The following is an 18088-nucleotide window of genomic DNA, read 5'->3' on the forward strand; positions in this document are numbered from 1 at the left end:
CCCGGGGGCTCAGCCCCGAGCCCAGAGCAGCACAGACAGCAGCTCCCCCCGAGCTCCCCGGCGTTACAGGTGCTTGGAGGGTTTTCAAGACACAAAGTAATTTCCTGCTTGAAGCAGTTGACAAATCTGCGCAGAAACTGGAGAACCCTCCGTGTTTCGGGGGTGGATGCTGCAAAATCACGCCGTGGAAGCCAGCCCAAATTCATGGAGCAGGGGAGGAAGCTGGTGGTGTCTGCTGATGGAAGGGCAGCCCTGGGCACAGGGACCAGCTCCACGTCTGCTGTGAGCTCCCTGCTCAGACCAGCGCAGAGCTGGGATTTCTTTGGATGAGCTGTCTTGCCCACCCCTCTGCTCCCCCAGTCCGTGACCTTTCTTCCTCCGGGGAAATCAGAGCCCCGAGTGCCTGAGTCAGCTGTAAATCCCCTGCAGGACCGGACGGTAAAGGCAGCTCTTGGTGGCTGCAGAAGGAGAAGCAGTTTGCACGCAGGGAAGACCCAGCAGCTCCGGAGGTGTCACTGCAGCTCCCACGCAGGACTGGGGGTGCAGGAACCATCCACGTGTCCCAAAAAGCACCGGGGCCCAAGGGGAATGATGGAAACAAGAGGAGCACTGCAGCAGTTTGGGGAAATGGACCTTTTGGTAATTAAATCCAAGAGGCTTTGGGTTCAGGGCCAGCAAGACACAGCCCTTTCCTACAGCATGAGCTTGGACTTTGCAGCCTCCCAAAACCTGCTGATCCCCCAGCACAACGCTGCCCAAGGAGCCCTCTGGGGTTGGGGGGATTCAGGGTGAGGGGAAATCAGCCTGGGACCCACCCATTGTGGCAGAGATGCTGCCCTCTCCTTTTCCATCCTCATCGCTGCCTTCATCCCCATCCCCTGCTCCTCACACCCACTCCATGTTCACCTCCCTCTGCTTTCCTCTCCTTCCTCTTCCCCACCTCTGTTCTACACTGAAAACCCTTTCTCCGGGCCCTGGAGGCTCCCACAGACGGAATTTTCCCTCGTAAATAGAACCGGGCCAGTTCCTCAGTGGCAGGGTCGTGGCCTTAGCGAAGGCGGGCACAGCTCTGCGAGGACCATCCCTGCAAGTGTCACAGCCGTGGGAGGGTTTGGTGTCCGTGGGGCTGGGCAGGGTGAAGCCTGCAGGACACCTCTGTCACCGCCACCGTCACCTCGCTGCTCTCCCTCCTCCTGCTGGTTTTCCGTCCCCCCCCCGCCCCAGCTTCCTGCTGAGGGGCAGCGGGGTGCAAGCCCACGAGGCAGAGATTTCTCTGATTTGGCAAGGCCAGGCAGCCTCTCCCCTTTCGCTTTCAGCTGCCTCTTCCTCCCCTTCCCCTGGGCAGCCCCGGCATCCGCCCCGAGCCGGCACGGCCGCAGCCCCGCGGGGCCATGGAGCGCGGTGACCGCCAGCCCCTGGTGAGGAAATCCAGCTCCTCGTACCGCACCTTCCCGCAGAGCGCTGCCGGGAGGCTCGACAAGGAGTACCTGAGGTGAGGGCCAGCCTGGGGGGAGCTGCGGGAAGCGCTGCTCCGTATTCCTGCCGCGCCGGAGCTGCTCGGAAGCGGGATCTCACCCTGCCCAAGGCGGCTGGATGAGCGCGCCTGGAAGCGTGATGGGTTTGTGTGACTCCCATGGGGGCATGAGGTCCTGCTGGGGGGCTTTGACAGAATTTTTTCCTCGCTCTGCTGGGATGAACCGCCCGCCGCTGGGTCCTCGGTGCCACCCAGCTCCAGCTTCTGCTTTTCTTGCTTTGTTGAACCCCCTGGAAACTGCCTGGCACAGAGGTGCAGCAGGAGCTCAGAGAAACCCCGCCAGCCTGGGGCTGTGCAGGGCCGCTTCCCAGGAAAATCCCTCCGTGGGTGTCACCGGAGCCTCGGCAAAGGCCGGGGGAAGCGGGGTTTGAGTTTCTGCGGGCACCCAACACGTCCGCGCCTCTCGGTGCCTCCCTCAGGAGCCTCCACAACAAGCGGCTCTACCTGGCCGTGTTCGCCGCCGTCCTGGGCAACTTCAGCTTCGGCTTCGCGCTGGTTTATCCCTCCCCCGTCATCCCCGCCCTGGAGGCTCATCCCAGCGCTGCGCTGAGGCTGGACCAGCACACGGCGCCCTGGTTCGGGGTGAGGAGCTGGGGGCACAGCCGGGGGATGCCCGGGGGGTGCCAGGCTCTCACAGAGCCCCGGTTCGGGGTGAGGAGCTGGGGGCACGGCCGGGGGGTGCCAGGCTCTCACAGAGCCCCGGTTCGGGGTGAGGAGCTGGGGGCACGGCCGGGGGGTGCCAGGCTCTCTCAGTGCCCTGGTTCGGGGTGAGGAGCTGGGAAAAGGATGGGGGCAGAGCCGGGGGATGCCAGGCTCTCACAGAGCCCCGGTTCGGGGTGAGGAGCTGGGAAAAGGATGGGGGCAGAGCCGGGGGATGCCAGGCTCACACAGAGCCCAGTACGGGGTGAGGAGCGCGGTTATCCCTGTCAGGGTGGGGGCACAGCCGGGGGATGCCAGGCTCTCACAGAGCCCCGGTTCGGGGTGAGGAGCTGGGGGCACAGCCGGGGGATGCCCGGGGGGATGCCAGGCTCTCACAGAGCCCCTCCTCATGCCCCGCAGTCGGTGTTCACGCTGGGAGCGGCGGCGGGCGGGCTCAGCACGATGCTGCTCAACGACTGCCTGGGCCGCAAGCTGAGCATCATGTTCTCGGCTGTGCCCTCGGCGCTGGGATACGCGCTGCTGGCCGGAGCCCAGGGCCTCTGGATGCTGCTGCTGGGCCGGGTGCTGACGGGCTATGCCGGCGGAGTGACCTCCGCCTCCATCCCGGTAACGTGCCAGGGGAACGCGGGGCAGGAGGTGCTGCGGGTCAGCGCGGGGATGATGCTGGGGCACCCCGCTGCTTTTCCGAGGCATCAGCGGAGCCCCAGGGCTGTGTCCGGGCGAGTGGGGACGGGCAGGATGCAGCAGGGCAGCCCCCGGGGATGGGATGGGATGGGATGGGATGGGATGGGATGGGATGGGATGGGATGGGATGGGATGGGATGGGATGGGATGGGATGGGATGGGATGGGGATGGGATGGGGATGGGGAGGGGAGGGTGTGCCCGCCTCGCAGCCCCGGCACGGAGTTGAGCCCGTTGGTGCTGGATTTCCTGGCGTGCAGGAAAGAGAAGGCAGGCCCCCAGCCCCCGCTCCTCCCAGCAGTTATTTCCTCCCAAACACCACCCTCGTGTTTCACAGGAGGGGAAGGAGGGGGTTGAGTAACACCAGGGCACCTCTTTCCAGTCAGGGAGGCACTGGAGCACTTCTCCCGCCCCGCGGGGAGGAGGGGAGCGGTGCTGCCGGCCAGGCTGTCCTCTCCTCCGGAACCGTCAGATCCCCACCCCGAGAGGGAAATGAATTCCCCAGCAATTCGGGTTTCCCCTGTGACTGCGAGGGGACAGAGGGCGGGAGCAGTGGGGACGAGGGGATGTGGCAGCCCTGTGAAGCGTGTGTTGTCCCTGCCCAGGTTTACATCTCGGAGATCTCCCACCCGGGGGTCAGGGGGATGCTGGGCGCCTGTCCCCAGATCATGGCAGTGCTGGGCTCCCTCGTCCTCTACGCGCTGGGCAAGTATCTCCCTGGTGTCCCCGCGTCCAGGGCAAGACTGTGGGGAGGGGGAGGTTAAAATAAACAACCTCAGCAAGGGCAGGGCTTGTTCCCCTCGCAGCCAGCACCACAGCTGGGCTGAGGGGGCTGGACAGGGTCATTCCTGCCCCGAGCCCGGGTGTGTGTGTGCTCCGAGGGATGAATCCACAGCGCACACGCAGCTGTGGCCAGCGCTGTGCTCGCAGCTCTGGGTCCTGATGAGGTTCTGCCAGGGCTGAAGGGCAGCACAGGGCGATATCCCTGTGCATCACCTGCCAGCACATGCCCTGGCTGCTGCAGAACCTTGCTGGATACTCTCAGATTTGCTGGAATTTCCCCATATCGTACTGCTGGGAATGCTGCCGTAATAGGAGAGAATACATTTGAAATCTTGTTTTTTTATTATCGCTATTTCTTCCTGCTGGGTTTATTAAATTAAATCACTGGGGTTGCCAGGTGGAGGCAAGGTCAGGACACCCATCCTGAGTGTTTTCCCCCTGACTGTGCTGCTCTGGCAGGGCTGGTCCTGGACTGGCGCTGGCTGGCCGTGGCCGGGGAGGTGCCGGTGTTTGCCATGGTCCTCCTGCTCTGCTTCATGCCCAACTCGCCCCGGTTCCTGCTCTCCCAGGGCAAGGAGGAGGAGGCCCTGGGCTCCCTGTGCTGGCTGCGGGGCGAGGACACAGATTATGCCCGGGAGTACGAGCAGATCAAGGACAGCGTGAGGAAGCAGGTGAGGAAGCTCAGCACGTGGAGACTACAAAATCCATTCCCTGGGCAACACCCTCTGGATGCCAGGTGGTTCCCAGGGGTGTTGTCACTTCGTGTTTCTGCCTTTGCCCCCTCCAGAGCCGTCGTGTTTCCTGTGCTGAGCTCAAGGATCCCTTCCTTTACAAGCCCATCCTGATCGCGGCGGGAATGAGGTTCCTGCAGCAGCTCTCGGGGGTCACCTGCATCCTCGTGTACCTGCAGCCAATATTCAAGAAAACATCTGTCATCCTGGTGAGCCCTGGGTTCAGCTCCTGCCTGGGCCTTTAGGGAGGGTTGCCCAATGCTCCCAGTTCCCTACAGACATAAACCCCTTTTTTAAAGGACCTGCCCTGTAAAATGCTGAGGGGAGGATGGGGAGCAGGACTGGCCCCGCTGCGTCCCTGCTCTGAGCTTCAGGCACATCATCTCCAGTCTCCTACTGGGACAGCATCTTTGGCCAAGTCCTTAGCAGCTGTAGGAACCTGCCCCTTCCCCCAGCTCAGCTTCCCCACTGGTTTTTGCAGAAACCAGAGTACGACGCAGCTCTGGTGGGCCTGGTTCGCCTGTCTGCGGTGGCCATCGCTGCTGTGTCGATGGATAAAGCTGGGAGGAAGATTCTCCTTTTTGTATCAGGTACGGCTCCCTCCACTTCTCCCACTCCCTTCCCAAGGGAAGCTCTCATTGAGGGATTTTCAGGAGCTCTGCAAGCGTGCAGGAGTGGAAACTTCAGCCCTGCAGGGCTCAGGAAGGGAGGCAGGGAGGTCTCCTTCCCTTGGTGGCAGTTCAGCTCCTCAGCAGGGGCATTCCCAGGAGCTTGGCATGGAGAGAGGATCACTCTCCCATCATTCCCACGGTGCTGTTGCCTCTCTCCACAGCTGGGGTCATGTTGGTCTCCAACCTGACCATGGGGCTCTACATCCACTGGGTGCCAGCTTCTCACAACGGCACCGCTGCCAACGCGACCGTGGCGAGCTCTGCCGGCCTCGCCGCCGAGCCAACAAACTACATCACCCTCATCCCCCTCCTGGCAACCATGTTCTTCATCATGGGTAGGTGCAGACAGCACAGGACTGCCCGGAGCCAGGGGAGGGTGACGTGGAGCAAGGAGATTGGGTTTGGAGCTGGGAGGAAGGCAGATGTCCCTGGGAAGAGCAAGAAAGGCGGCATCTGACGCCACTTTGAGGAATGTCACGAATGGGAGGGATAATGATTGTTGGGGTTGCAGAGCAGGATCGCTCAGGGCTCTTCTGCGCTCCTCAGTGACCTTCAAAGCCTGAGCCCCTTCCCCTCCTGCCCTGCAGGTTACGCCATGGGCTGGGGCCCCATCACTTGGCTGCTGATGTCGGAGATCCTCCCTCTCAAAGCCCGTGGGGTCGCCTCGGGCCTCTGTGTGGTGGTGAGCTGGCTGACAGCCTTCACCCTGACCCAGTTCTTCCTCCCAGTCGTGGTGGGTACTGCCCGGGGGTGTCCAGCAGCCCCTCCCCAGCCCCTCTCTGCACCAGCTCTCGGCTGATTTCTGCCTCACTTTCCAGAACGCCTTCGGCCTCGAGGTGCCCTTCCTGTTCTTCGCTGTCATCAGCGCCGGGAACATCTTATTCACAGGCTGCTGTGTCCCTGAAACCAAAGGCAGGTCCCTGGAGCAGATCGAGGCCTTTTTCAGGACCGGCCGGAGGTCGTTCCTGAGGTAGGAGCTGCCCTTGCCCAGGCTGGAGGGCAAAGCAAACCCGTGCTGCTGGAGGTGGGTGCTGGAGCTCCCCGTGCGAGAGGAAAGGGCAGCGATGATCGCCTTGCTCCGGCTGTAGAAGTCCCCAGCTGGAACTTTACCTTCTCTTCCTGTCACCCAACACCACCTGCTGCTCCCTGCACACCTGGGAGGGGAGCAGGTCACCAGCAGGGCCAGGCTGCAGGTAAAGGTGTCCTGGAAGAATAAAGGTGTGGCTGTGGACAGGACACCACGGCTGTCCCTGGCTCAGCAGCCCCAGAGTCTGAGGGCTTGGCTGGAGCTGAGTTTACAGCCGGAGCCGTTCTGCCAAAAGCTCATCGTGTAGCTGCAGGAATAAAACAGTTTTTCCTCCAACTGCAAGGCATTGCCTTGATTTGCAGAGAAGGGAAGGAGGGGAGAGGCAGAGCAGGGCTGTGACAAGGGGACACAGCAGCCTGCAGCTCCTCGGAGGGGTCTCAGGCGCTCGAGGACCGTGAAAGAGGCAGAGCCAGATCGTTTGTATAAAAAGCTGCCAGGTTTTATTGCTCTAAAAACACACATTACACTAGAAGCCTAATGAACAAGACCAAATACAGTTCACAAAGAAAACTCGGGACGAAAGAATGGGAACAGACAAACATTCAGCTGTAGTGCAAGTGATTCCCTGTGGGAAAGACACAGAGAGTACCGACAACGCTTTGTTCTGGGCTGGGTCCTTCCCACCCTGGGGTTTGACCCACCCACAAAGAGGGAGGTGGACGTGCCTCCACCTCCATCACTTTGAGATTTCAACTGCATAGTTAGTAGCAAATCAGTCTTACCCCTTTCCTGTGTGTCCTGCAAGATTAAGAACTTTTTTTTATAATTATTTTTTAGAGCTAACCCGAGGTAAAACAGGCTGCAGGAGGTGGTTAGGGCTGTGAGGAACAAATGGCCTTGCTCAGTCCAGCCTGGCTCCTCCCAAAAGGGCAGAAACACAGAGACTGAGCTGGGGCATGACGTGCCCAAGCTCCTGAAATGCACTTGGCACCCCCAGGGCTGTTCTGGGATGTTCAGCCTGCTGTCACAAGGAAGCAGGGTGTGTTTGATCCAGCCCTCCAGATGTGCCAGCTGCCATTTTGATCTCCTGCAGCAGGAGATGAGAAATCACCTAAGAGAAGATGTGCTTTGTCACAGCATTAATTTAAAACAGCCTAGGACAGAGGGAGAGTGGTGGGCCAAAAAAAAAAACCACAGAAAACATTCAGTATTAAACCTACTCTTTGCTGCTGAGACCCTTTTCCAGAAAGATGTTCAGCCCTGGCTGGAACACAACTTTTTCTAAGCATGGCCTGACTATGAGAGGTCTCAAGAGCCTCTGGTTTCCACTGACCTTCTGAAGATCAGGATTTCTGGCAGCCCTGTGCTCGAGCATTCTCTTTCTCACATGGCTATGGACCAGGTCTTGATATCTTCACTTCAGTGAAACCCTTCCCTGAAGACAGTGGATGTTTTTTCCTGAGGAAAAAAAATGACAGAGATGAATTGAGCTTCCCAGGGCTCAGCCTAAGGAGGAAGTGCCCCACTAGGAAACGAGGTTGGACTCTTCAGCTCCTGAGAGAACCTCACCGGAGGAGCACTTTCTGAGTGACCTCCTTTCTTCTGCATAGCAAGTCCGAGGGCTTTTGCTACAACTTTTATGAGTCTGAGAAATCACAGTGGCTCTTTCCGGAGGTAGAACGGTGTTTTTATTCACTGCACACACACAGAATCAATGGGTGTTACAAAAGCAGCTCCTGCCCAGAGCAGCAAGCTCTGCTCTGCCCTTGGTGCCCCGGGGGACACGGGGCTGCCACACACGAGTGGCAGAGGCATGGAAGGGTGGCACAGCGCACAAATGCTGCCCTGGTGACTGCTGTGTGACGGGCCACTGCTCCCCAGCGTCCTCCCGCTCTCGCTGTCCTCAGCGCATCCCCCGCCCCTGAGCCCTCACATCGTCTCCTTCCCAAGGCCTGGAGAGCAGAACCCGCTCCCTGCGGATCAGCCACCCGGCCTGGATGCCCTCAGCAGGGGCTGGGTCGAGCCTGTGAAACCTCCAGAGCAGGGTTTGAACTTCATTTGTCCTTGCACAGCTCCAAGCACCCCGAGGGTGCCTCTGAACACAACTAACGACCACCATGCGCTGGCGTTTAACTACTGCCATGCTACAACTCCACAGCTCCCTCCTATCCCCACCACACCGAGGTGAGACCATCCCCTGGCTGTCACTGCAGCTCTCACAAGCCACGGGAGCTGCCACCAAGCCCGTCTGCAACGATGGTTCCAAAATTCCCAAGGGTTCCCACTCCAGGCGGGCCCCCGCAGGGGTGAGCACCCTTGGAGCGCGGGTGTGAGACGCCTCCAGTTGTGACAGGCACAGACACTCCAAGCACTGCGGCCAAAGGCTCCAGCTCAGCTCTTTCAGGGGAGCCCCTGAGGCTCATTTCCAGCTCGGGGCTGAGCTTTGCCACCCGCTCACGGGTGCAGGTTTCTCCTTTGCCTCAGCCCCAGGGTCACAAACCCGTGACAGCGCTGCTGGCACTTCTGCCTGGGTGCCAGGGGAGCAGAGCGTGCCAAGGAGCCCTGCAGGTGACCCAGAGCAGCACCCACCTGCCCCAGCCCCAGGGACCACGGCAGGAGGAGGGACAGATGAGGCCAGCGAGGGTCCCACCAGCTCTGTGCTTGCTCAGGGCACCCTGGAAGTCTCAGCCCTTTGAGCCGTGCTTTGCCTTTCTCCTCCTGACACTAAAGCTACTGCAGAACTACTCACAGAGCAAAGCTGTCACTACCAGAGACACTGACATGCATCAGCCTGCAACATTCCTCTACTAAACTCTACAGAACTCCCCACGCCCCCCTGAAATCAAAGGATGAGCCCATTCCCGGGGCAGGACTCTGCCCTTGCACCGCCCAGAGGTTATTCCCATTGGAATATCCCGCATTCCTGCTGCAGCATCCATCCCTGCAGGCTGTGGGCCAATGGCCCGTGCATTGCATTCAGCACCAGGGATCAGCCAAGGGCTGGGGGCTCCAAACCAGCACAGCTTTTATGGAGAAAAGCTGCCTTTATGGGAAAAAAAAATAAAAACTAAAAATCCAGGCTGGTGGTGCCTGCTCTGCACCCCAGACAAGGGGTGCTGGAGCAATCCAAGCCCAAAGGCAGCAGGGAAAGGGGATTTGCACCAAAAAGTCTGCCCACATCCAGCTGCAGGGGCCTCTGGAGGTCCTGACTGGTGGGAATCCTCACAGCTCCTGAGCTGCAGGGAAGGAGCAGCAGCTCACGGGAGGGCAGGGTCTAAGGAGAGCTTTCAGCACGGACAGACCCCTCTGACAGACAGCACTCGGCCTCCAGCAGCATTGCTCAGACCACAGCACAAGCCCTCTGCACCCAAGGATTCCAGTGGGGACACAGAGTGCTGGTGGCTGTCCCAATCCAGCACTTACAGCCCACTTTTCCTCCTTTTTCCCTTCCAGAACAGGGGGAAGACACAGTGTGTCTGCGGCCCAGAACAAGACAAAGGGGTCAGAGGACAACACACTTTCTTTGAAGAGTCTGAGAAACACTCTGAAGGCTGGCATTGGATTTTGCAGCAGCCAGGGCTGTCCCTGGGTTCAGAGACCCCTGGTGAAATGAGGCAGCCCTGTGAAGGACAGGAGACAGAGAACTCCTTTCTCCTATATCCAGAGAAAACGAGTCCCATCAAAATACATAAATAACTAGAAATAAATTATTCCCCTTTTTCCTAACCAAAACAAAAAGCAACCATATAAAATCCAAATAAATTAAAATCCCCAGGACAAACTGTGATGAGAAGAGGGGGATCTGCACTTAGCCAGCAGATTCGTCCTGCATGGTACAAAGCAAACAGAAAATACAATGTGAAAACCACAGAAAGAGCCTGGAATAGCAAAGTAAAACATCTCAGCTGTCCACACTGAAACGGTGCAGCCTCCCCTGTGTTTGCACAGGGAGGATGTGCCACCTCCCCGTCCAAAACCAGCTCAGGATCGATGCAAAAAAACACAATCCCAAAGGGAAAGGCTGCGCCAGGCAAGCAAAGAGCAGGTCCCTTCACAGAGGCGGGGAAACAGAGCAGAGTCCCAGGCTCAGGAGGCAGGAATGTTCTTGCACATCAGTGACCCTCACACCAGCAAAAAATCCCACGTGGCTCAAGAAACAGCATCCTCTTCAGCTGAGGTATAGCAAATGTTTCCCTTCTGTCCCAGTGAAAGTGTGACGATTAAGAAAAGTTCCCTTATTAAGACAAAGTAATTAATTTTAGAATTTAAGTAAATTGCAGTAACTGCCTGCAGCTGTATCCAGAGGAAGCTTTGAAGGTCCCAGGATCTGCCCAGCAGCTCTGGCAGCTCCCCTGCGGAGATGGATTTTATCTTCCTTTGGGTTTTTGCTGGAAGTCCTTTCCCCAAGCAGCGATGCCTCCAGGGCCTGCTCCCATAATTAAAATACTGGAAGAAGACCAAGCTTAAGCTCCAGGGGGTTTTGCAAAGCCTGGGTTAGGTGTTGTACCTGCGAGGGGCGATCCCAGGGAGCGTTCCTAAACACATGGAACCTGCACTGCCAGGTGCTCTGTCCCTCCTCACCCATCCACAGGGCACTCCAAAAATAAAATAAAAAAAATAAAAGGCTGGGAAAGCAGCACTCAGAGAGCCAGCACCTCTGCAGCAAAAAGGAAAAAAAATATTAAAAAATAGGGGCACTGTGAGATAGCGGGTTGAGGGTTGAGGAGAGAAGGAGCGACGTGCTGAGGTCTGGCTGCTGGTGTGAGGAGAGGACACAGCCTGCCCCAGCCCCTGAGATTTCCAGTTGCTGCAGCATCCAGGGAAATGGTGGTGCAGCAGGGAGTGGAGAGGACCGAGGGAAGGGCAGCGTGGGCTTCCACGTCTTCACCATCTCAGTGTCCAGGAGATGCTGCCCCGAGCTGGTGTCCTTCAGAGAGCCTGTCCCTCCAGGCTCCCCGTGAGCTTCTCTTCATCCATCTGCTTCTGCTGCTGGTGGATCCGGGCGTAGGAGATGGCATCTCCCCTGTGGAGAGAAGGGCAGAGATTGTCCCAGCTGGGGCCTGGCTCTCCGTGCCAAGGGATTCCAGGAGCGAAACTTGCCAGCCCTCCCCAACCCCCAAAGCTGCTCTCTGCCCCAGAGCTGGGTCCCGTCCGCCCAACAGCTGCAGAAAGAAGAGTGGCACCCTCGGGACAACCCGATCTGAACTCCCAAAAGCTCAGAGCTTCAGCAACCTTCCCTCCCAGGGCTCTGAGGTGAGCGCCATTTCCTCCTCCCGCATTTACCCCTCAGCACGCTTTGCGCCGGAGGAAAGCAGAGCCTTTCAGGGAGACAAACACAGCTCCATCCCCGCCCCGTTCCCTGCCCTCCACGAGCAGCTGGACCTCTCTTACTTCTTCCCAAGCGCCGACAGACCGTAGAGCACGCCGGTGGCGAAGGCGACGGCGTTGCCGAAGAGCGTGGTCAGCGTCAGGCTGAGCATGACGGGGAACACGGCCATCCTGGAAGACAGGGGCAGCCCTCAGCGCCGGGCCGCGCTCCCCACGGCACGCGGGGATGATCCTTCCCCGGGATGCGCCCGCAGGGAGCCCCCGGCAGCGTCCTCACCCGCAGTAGAAAGCCGCCTTCTGCCAGGCCCGCAGCCGGTCGGCCCTGGCGGACACGGCGTTGGCGAACTCGATGAACTGGCAGCAGAAAGGGGCCTCGCACAGGAACAGGACGAAGGCGTTGAGCCTCCGGAGAGAGCAAAGCAGAGTTAATCCCGCCTCTGAATCCCCCCGAGCGGGGGTCAGCCAGGCCCACGGGGAGCGGAGGCTCCGTGCTCCGTGCAGGTGAAGGGAAGGGTGAGGCTGGGCCCCGCTGTGCTCCCCCCACCTCTTGATAATTTCCAAATTTCCAAATAAATTTCCAAATTTAAAGATTTCCAACCCCTGCTGCCCCGGACTTATTTCGGACAAGGTTATCTAGGTATTTACCTAAAAATGCCTAAAGGAATAACATAAACAGAATAAACCTAACGTCTCGTCCCGCCTGATGGAGTAAGACCTGGCAATTCCCAGAGCCTGATGGAGGTTTCACCTCCATCCACTGCCCGAGCAGGGCAGCTTTGCCCCCCTCGGTGGGGTCTGGTTAACAACACCTCCCTCCCCGCAGGAAAATGGAAAGAAACCCTGCTCACATCATCCACACGCCGGCCGCGATGTTCAGGGGGTTGATGGTGACACAGTTCCAGAGACCAGCACAGGCACAGGCTGGAAAGAAAAAGGTTGTCAGTGACCACCGTGAGCAAACCTGTACGCCCTTGGCCAGCACAGGATGGTGGGGGGAAGGATCTGGCGGCCCAAAAGGAGCCTGGAATGCAGGGAAGAGCCCTCCTCTGGTATCCTCTTGCTCTGAGAGCTGTTCCAACAATTATTTCCCTTGTGTAGGACAACATTTGCTCCCACGTGGAATCCAGGACGCGCGCCTGGATTTCACGTGCCAAGGAATCACTACTGCTCTGTCCCAAGGTAGACGAGCAGTGCCAGCGGGTTCCACCCCTGAGCAGCACAGGGCAAGTTCAGCAAAAACATGATCTGCACACGGGCAAATCATAAATACAGCAGAGGTGAGCCCAGCCTCTGCCACTCACTGCTGGCTCTGTGCAGCTTCACCAGAGATGGGCAGAAAGGAGCCAAGTTCGGGTCTCTGCTGATACAAAAGGAAGTGAATAAAGCCCAAAATAACCCCAGCGCTCCTGGCTCTGTAACTCAGGGAGAGGAACCAGGCAGCAGCGACCCAGCTGAGCTGCATCCACCTCCTTGCTGCCTCATTAAACTTGCAGAGTGTTCCTGGCACCTGATACGGCCCCTTCCCTCTGCCAATGCCAGAGCCGGCACCGGGAACTCGAGCCCAGGCGGGAGGGCAGGGGACACTCAGCAAACAGCATCACACTGCAAAACTCCAGCTAAAATTAATTCTACAGCCTTTAAAGGCCGTCCTGGGCATGATGGAGAGCAGCAGAGTCCCTCTCTGAGGATGAGACCGGCCCTGGATCGAGGATTTCGGGTGTCTGCTAAAGGGATCCCTGGGCAGAGCTGCTGTGAGCAGCCCTGACCTTCAAACGCCTGGCACAAGCAGTCGCTGCTGAATCCTCAAAGTTCCTTTAAAAACAGTTCTCCTTGTTTACCAGGCTGGGAAGCAGAATTGCAGGCAATGACAGGACAGACTGAAGGTCGAGCAAGTGACCTCCCAGTCTTAGGAAACACCAGAAAATGTTATTTTTTAACACTTCCTAGAACCAACCCCACAGGAGCCAAAATTTTTTGGAGGTTCCTGCAAGAGCAAGATCACCTAGCAGAGGGGATATGCCAGAGGATGTGCTAATGTCTGTGCTCCAAGGGCACTTCTCATCCTCCCATCCCACAGGGATCAGTGTCAGTGTCCCCACACTGCAGGGGAAACTGAGGCACTGGGGTGGGATGTTCATGGTTACACGTACAAACAGCTGGAGAGGAGCAATGGCAAGCAGCATTCCTGGGAGCTGTGAGCAGCAGGGAGAGCAGGGCACAAAACGGGGGGAATCTAATTCCCTGTGAGCACCAAACCCTTGGATGCTGATGGAAGAGGAGCTTGGAGGAAGCCCCCCAGGCATGTGGCACTCATTGTCCCCCCAGGAAAGGACATTCCTGACAATAACGCTGAGTGACTTTCTGGCACTTTATAATTAGCAGAGGAGCAAAACCTCTCAACTATCCCCCAACACAGCCAGAGCAGGGCCAGGACCCTGCCCTGCTCAGCAGGGTTAGCAGAGCACAGAGGCCCAGGCAGCTCCCAGCAGGTCTCCACCACACAACAAACCAAGGGAAGCAGAATGTTCTTTCCCCAAGTGAGTTTTTTTCTCCTAATCAAACCAACCAGGGGTTGTTTTGCCAGGTTTCTGGTTTGGTTTTGTCCCCATTCACTCCAAAACAGCCCTGCAGCACCGTGTCCCTGCAGCAGTCCTGGCTCAGCAGGGCAGGGTTGCCGGAGGACGAATGACCCAGGAAGCAGAGCTGAGCAAGCCCCACGTCAGCAGGAGCGTGGAGCAGCAGGGAAGGAGCCAAAGGTTTGGGATCACAGGAGCACTGCCCCCAGAGCTGCTGCCAACAGCCACAGGGACACAGACTCGCTGACCTTGGGCCTCCTTTGCAGAGCTGCTCGTCCCACAGCAGCCTGGTACATCCCTGTGCCACCGGGGCAGGAGCTGATCCCACCCCTGCCAAGCCAGAGATTTCTTTTTAAAATATTTTCTTTTTGATCAGGGGCCTCACAACGGGGTTAAAATGCAGACAATGCTCAGTGGCACGTAAGCTATGGGAGACAGAGAGTTCTGCCATTTGTTTAACTGCTGTCCCATCTCGAGTCCCTGAGGAAGCACAAATAACTGGGAGCTAAAACGAGGGGGGAAGGACACCCTTCCCTACAAAGGCTCTATTCATTTCCAGCAGCTGGTCACTGTCCTCAACACAAGCCTATTTTTGCTCCTAAAGCGTTTTACAAAAGCCACAGCCTCTCCTCGTCCCATTACAAACAGGAACACAAGGGAGAGAAGGGACTTGGCCAAGGTCACCAAGCCAGCGTGTGCAGGAGCCAGAAACGGAACCTGAACCTTGTCTGTCTGGTTCTCGCTCCAGCCCTCGGATTTTTCTGGCTGAAGCAAGTTGTGGCTGCAGGTGTTTGCATGTGGCAGATGTTGTCTGCTGGTCTCACCTCCACTAACGAAGTTTCTCTTCCTTTCTGAGGGAATTTTTCCTCCTGTAAGAAATAATCCAGCCCTGTGGCAGCATTACGATCCAGTTGCTCGCAATCCTTATAAATTAGTTCTGTTCTTTCACAGCCAGCTCTGAGAACAGCAGCAAAGCCTTGCTGGTTCACTCACCACCTCTCCTCCAAACCATCCACCTTCAACAAGGTGATGCTGAACAAGCAGCATTTTGAAGAGGAATGCTGGTAGCACTGGGCATTGCTTGTTTTTTCCACAATCCCCCTTTTCCCTGTTCATAAGGAGAGTTTGTGCCTCGTCCTCTGCCTGATAAAGAGAGACAGTCAGGGCTCCAGAGCCAGCTGTCACTCCCCAAATCTTTGGCAAACCCTGTTAAGAACCTGGCTCTTCTTCCAAAAGCTTCTCCCAGACTCACCCAAAGACATAAAACTCTCCTCTTTCCTGTAAAAACAAGCCACGAGGTCGCAGAGCCGCGAACAAAAGGTTGGGAAAATAATCCAAGTACAATTCAGCTGCTTTGAAACGCGAGGACAGAGAGGGGAAAAGAAGAAATTCGCGCTTTCAAGCCGCTTGTGAGCTGCTGCAGCACGAGGCTGGCAGCGCCACCAGCTCTTCACCCTCCATCCACATCACCCCGAGCTCTGCACGGGATAAAACCGCGGGAAAAGCGCCGAGGCTCCCACAGCCCGTGGGAAAGACGCTGCTCCTGCGAGCCCCCACCTGGGACCTGCTCCACAGACACTTCCCAGCTGGTTCTCCTGGCTGCTGGCCGGGCCAGGAGCGCGGGGGCCTCCGGCAGGGCACGGCCAGGCCGGGGCGTTCGGCCCCGTAAGAGCACTCCCACCAAATCCTGTCACACCTCCAGGATCTCAGCGCCTAGCACGCGAAACGGTGAGGGCAGCACGTGTTTTACCAGCCCGGCCAAAAAGGGTTTTCAGGAGCCTGCCCAGCGATACCACAGGGTGCAAATGCCAGCTCCAAAAACGTCGTGAGGTGGTGCAGCACAGACGCAAGGCAAAAGGCAGGCATGGGAAGGGGCAGGGGGAGAGGGGGATCAGACACAAAGCTCCAGCTGATGGAATGAATCAGGGCTGGCTGCACTGGCTGAGAAACCCTCTTGTTTAACTTGAAGTCGTGGACCTGAAGCAGAAGAAATTCTCCATCCTGTGCTCTGCAGGAGATCAGCCTAAGCGGTCATAACAGTCCCTCCTGCTTTTAAGAGCTATTAATCTCTCCACAGAATGTAGCAAAACAGCACTCCAGGACAGGCTGATTTCTGGCAAAGTTGCTGAGACTCTTTCCCTGGGAAAATTTTTTTCAGCAGCAGGTAATTCCTGAGCTCAGCCAACTCGCTCTGCGTCTGCAGCTCCGTTCTCTGTGTCCTACCAAACCCCTTAAAAACACACAGCACAAACCAAAACCATTCTTCACCTTCTGTGAAACCCACGGGCAGGCCTTCTGCAATCAGCAACGGGAGCAATGCGAAACATGCTCTGACAGTCAGGACAGGAGGAAAACAAGTAAGTTGCAGGAACATATAAACACCCAGAAGTCAAATAGGATAAACCAAACCCTGTGGCCACTCTTCCAGCCCCATCCTGCCCCCCCCTGAGCCTGGTGCTCGTAGTAAAATCATTTAATTTGCCTGCCCACAGCCCTCCTGCAGCAGCAGGGGCTCAGCTGCTGCTCCCATCGCTGCCAAGGAGTGCCACATGGAGTGCCACATCCAAGGAGAAGCTCGGGGATTTGCAGATCGCCCCGTGACGTGCCCGCTGCCGGGCGCCAAAGTTCACCAGGCTCGGTGAGCACAGCGCACATCCCTGGTGGGCAGCCGAATCCACCCCGCTCCAGGGCTCTCCCTTCTGCCCCAAACACGGCAAACCACTGCCCAGAGCCGGCATCATCCCATCACCCCAGAACCCCTCCACGGCACAGCATCCCCCTGCGCCAACGCCACCCCCGCGAAGGCGGCGGGGCCCCGAGAGGAGCTCTGTGGCGCAGGAGGGGACACGCAGAGGGAAGGGGATACTCACACACGCCCCCGATGACCCCGGCAATCCTGCAGAGCCACCTGTACCACCAGGTCATGCCCTCGTCGGCGGAGGCGGCCGCTGGCTCGGGGGCTGCCGCCGCTGGGAACTGCTCATCCTGCGAGCTCATCTTCCCCCGGCCGCCGGGGGCTCGGCGCCCTGCTGCCCACCTGAGCCCCCAGGTGTCACCCCCCCTCCTCCGGCCAGCCCCTAAAGCCGGGCCTGGGCTCGTCCCAGCGTCCCCATGCAGGGCCCGGCCCCCCAAGGGCTGACAATGGAGGGTGTCTGGCTGCAGAGCGATGCCAGCGGGCCCGGAGCTGCTCCGCGGCTGTATCGAGCTGCATTGTGGGTCCCCCCCGGCAGCAGGCAGGGCTTTGGCTTTGATGTCACTTGCATTAAAAGGCTGTGGGCAGAGCTCCGCCGTTCGCGTTCATCGGTGCAGCGGCCCACGGCAGCCCCCGATGCCCCCGGGAACCACCGGGCGTTGTTATCCGGGCAAGGCGGTGCTCGCTCCTCCAGAAAGGGACACGGGAATTCCTGGCGCTGACGGGAATGGAACGCTGCTGCGAAATTCTGCTGGCCAGATAGGAGCTTTGTGCTCCCCTTGTCTGGCCGGAATCGGGTTTTCTCCCTAGAAATGGGAGCAGAAGCAGCGCTTTGTGAGTAGGTGCCACAGCTGGCAAGCTGGTGGTGTGCAAACGGGACAGGGGAACACCCTGAACTCCCCTAAATGATGGAGGCAACAGCTGCATTTTGTGCAGACGAACGTGGAACACAACCAGAGCCCAGCTCTGCACAGTCGATCTGGAACAATAAATAGCGGTGAGACTTGGGATCCAGAGCAGAGTGGGAAGACAGATCCCATCTGCTAAAAGGTTACAAGAAAAGGGATTAAGGAAAGGATGTCTCTTCATTACCATCTCCTGTCAGACAGGAAATGACGGCCCGGGGCCTGCATCACCCACGCACTGCGGAGGGACAGCTGATGTATCCAGCTCCTCGAGGATCTCACTTCAGGAATCTATTTTCTGGCTCTTCCAGGAATGGGACGTAAATCTGGAGGCTGGCAAGCAAAAAACTCCAGGTTTGACCAGCAAAAAAAGCAGCTATTATTTAAGAAGAGTATTTGTGGTTGTCGAAGGATGTCAGAGAATCCAACTGAGAGAAAGCAGGAGCAGGGTTACAACTGCCCAGGCAGAACCATTTATTGCATCCAGCATGAAGAGCAA

General features: G+C 57.9%; 2 protein-coding genes across 2 annotated transcripts; one reads left to right on the forward strand and one right to left on the reverse strand.

The window, feature by feature from the left end:
* Positions 1 to 1391: 1391 nt before the first annotated feature.
* On the forward strand, positions 1392 to 6287 carry SLC2A6 (solute carrier family 2 member 6). Its single transcript, XM_040083060.2, has 10 exons — positions 1392 to 1492; positions 1954 to 2116; positions 2594 to 2800; positions 3482 to 3581; positions 4119 to 4330; positions 4447 to 4599; positions 4872 to 4980; positions 5223 to 5396; positions 5649 to 5794; positions 5880 to 6287. The coding sequence occupies exons 1-10, from the start codon at positions 1392 to 1394 to the stop codon at positions 6033 to 6035; spliced, it is 1521 nt and encodes a 506-aa protein (XP_039938994.1). The 3' UTR covers positions 6036 to 6287.
* Positions 6288 to 6584: 297 nt separating this feature from the next.
* On the reverse strand, positions 6585 to 17009 carry CACFD1 (calcium channel flower domain containing 1). Its single transcript, XM_040083056.2, has 5 exons — positions 16863 to 17009; positions 12265 to 12337; positions 11694 to 11819; positions 11480 to 11587; positions 6585 to 11111 (listed from the first exon to the last, which is right to left on the reverse strand). The coding sequence occupies exons 1-5, from the start codon at positions 16987 to 16989 to the stop codon at positions 11018 to 11020; spliced, it is 528 nt and encodes a 175-aa protein (XP_039938990.1). The 5' UTR covers positions 16990 to 17009; the 3' UTR covers positions 6585 to 11017.
* Positions 17010 to 18088: the final 1079 nt, after the last annotated feature.

The sequence above is a fragment of the Hirundo rustica genome, chromosome 20 (genome assembly GCF_015227805.2).
Source record: "Hirundo rustica isolate bHirRus1 chromosome 20, bHirRus1.pri.v3, whole genome shotgun sequence".
Taxonomy (NCBI): Eukaryota; Metazoa; Chordata; class Aves; order Passeriformes; family Hirundinidae; genus Hirundo; species Hirundo rustica.